The following is a 1,536-nucleotide window of genomic DNA, read 5'->3' as shown; positions in this document are numbered from 1 at the left end:
CCTATTATATTTACTTGAAGTACCCCAGAGATTTTAAAATAAATATTTTTAATAATGAAGTATCATATTTGAATGTCCATGGTCCTCTGACATTGGTTATCATAGGACATGCAGGTAAACACATAACATATTTTATATTTTTACTAAGTGACATATTTCAATGTAACTTTTTTATGATTCAATTAGATTTTTTTTGTTTTAAACCCCCTGGAGTTCCTTCACAAACCCCAGCTTGGGATACCTTGACATAATATAATGTTTAATGCGCGTCATGTTGTTATTAACAATGGATAATGTATTTTCTTAATCTTTGTTTTTTTGATTTTTGATCTCAAACAAGATATGAGATATAGCCTAATTAAATCAATGCAATAAACGAGACAGGCCAAAGTAATCTAAAAGCAGTCTGATTATATTTCCTAAAATGTAATTTTTTTTATGTACTATTTTTGTCATGTAATTTGGAATCAGTAGCGAAACACAACTTGTGAGTAATCTAGCCAGCACTGAATCATCTTTCTACATGTTATCAGTATTACAGCTGCAGAGAGAAAAGCATTCAAACAAAGACAGATCTAATATCCACTAGCAGAACACATCAGCTTTTCCTGATCTTCCTACAGAAGCGTTGCATTAACGAAAAACATTTGAGCTCGCTGTAGATTCTGCATATCCATGTCGCATGCTAGAAGTGGGATTTGAGTGGGTTTTAACAAGTTCAGCAACAGCGACGAGGAAACTCCACTTTTAGACAAATTGAGGCGGCTCTGAGAAGAGCCTTTGGGGGTTAAAGATACTCGGGGTTAAGCGCGCTCTCCGCGGATGCGGCGGGCCAGCTGGATGTCTTTGGGCATGATGGTGACCCTCTTGGCGTGGATGGCGCACAGGTTGGTGTCCTCAAACAGACCGACCAAATAAGCCTCGCTGGCCTCCTGCAGCGCCATGACAGCGGAGCTCTGGAAGCGCAGGTCCGTCTTGAAGTCCTGAGCGATCTCTCGCACCAGACGCTGGAAGGGCAGCTTGCGGATCAGCAGCTCGGTGGACTTCTGATAGCGACGGATCTCCCGCAGAGCCACGGTGCCGGGCCTGTAGCGATGGGGCTTCTTGACGCCGCCGGTGGCTGGGGCGCTCTTCCGGGCGGCTTTGGTAGCGAGCTGCTTCCTCGGGGCTTTGCCGCCGGTGGATTTACGAGCCGTCTGCTTGGTTCTCGCCATCGCTGCGATGTACTTCTTTTCCCGTTCTGCGTACGTAGAAAATGTTGCTCTCTCTCTCTCTCTCTCTCTCGCTCTCTCTGGTTTTATTGGCGGGTCGCAACCAACTTGTTCAGGTGCATACCGCCACCTACTGTACTTCATGTACTTATCATAGTTATAATCATACAAAAAAATAATAAATCAATAAATAATAAAAAAAACTTCCTATATAGTTTTATACTATATACTCTAGCCCTGTATCTTTAAGAAAATTAAAAAGAGCCTTACTACATTCCCACATTTTCTCATCTGCCCCCAAAATCCCTTTCAAACTCCATTTTTG

At 42.4% G+C, this 1,536-nt stretch overlaps 1 protein-coding gene across 1 annotated transcript; it reads right to left on the bottom strand.

The window, feature by feature from the left end:
* Positions 1-332: 332 nt before the first annotated feature.
* On the bottom strand, positions 333-1,276 carry LOC107574288 (histone H3). The gene has a single exon (XM_016260733.1). It carries the CDS (start codon positions 1,212-1,214, stop codon positions 804-806), a length of 411 nt encoding a protein of 136 aa, XP_016116219.1. The 5' UTR covers positions 1,215-1,276; the 3' UTR covers positions 333-803.
* Between the last annotated feature and the right edge of the window lie 260 nt (positions 1,277-1,536).

The sequence above is a fragment of the Sinocyclocheilus grahami genome, unplaced genomic scaffold (genome assembly GCF_001515645.1).
Source record: "Sinocyclocheilus grahami isolate Dianchi unplaced genomic scaffold, SAMN03320097.WGS_v1.1 scaffold2171.1, whole genome shotgun sequence".
NCBI classification, from domain to species: domain Eukaryota; kingdom Metazoa; phylum Chordata; class Actinopteri; order Cypriniformes; family Cyprinidae; genus Sinocyclocheilus; species Sinocyclocheilus grahami.
The sequence above is the reverse complement of the archived record's forward strand: the minus strand, read 5'-3'. Positions and strand labels throughout refer to the sequence as shown.

Coding starts and splice junctions, on each gene's coding strand:
- LOC107574288 (XM_016260733.1), bottom strand. CDS start 1,214: ATGGCGAGAACCAAGCAGACGGCTCGTAAATCCACCGGCGGCAAAGCC.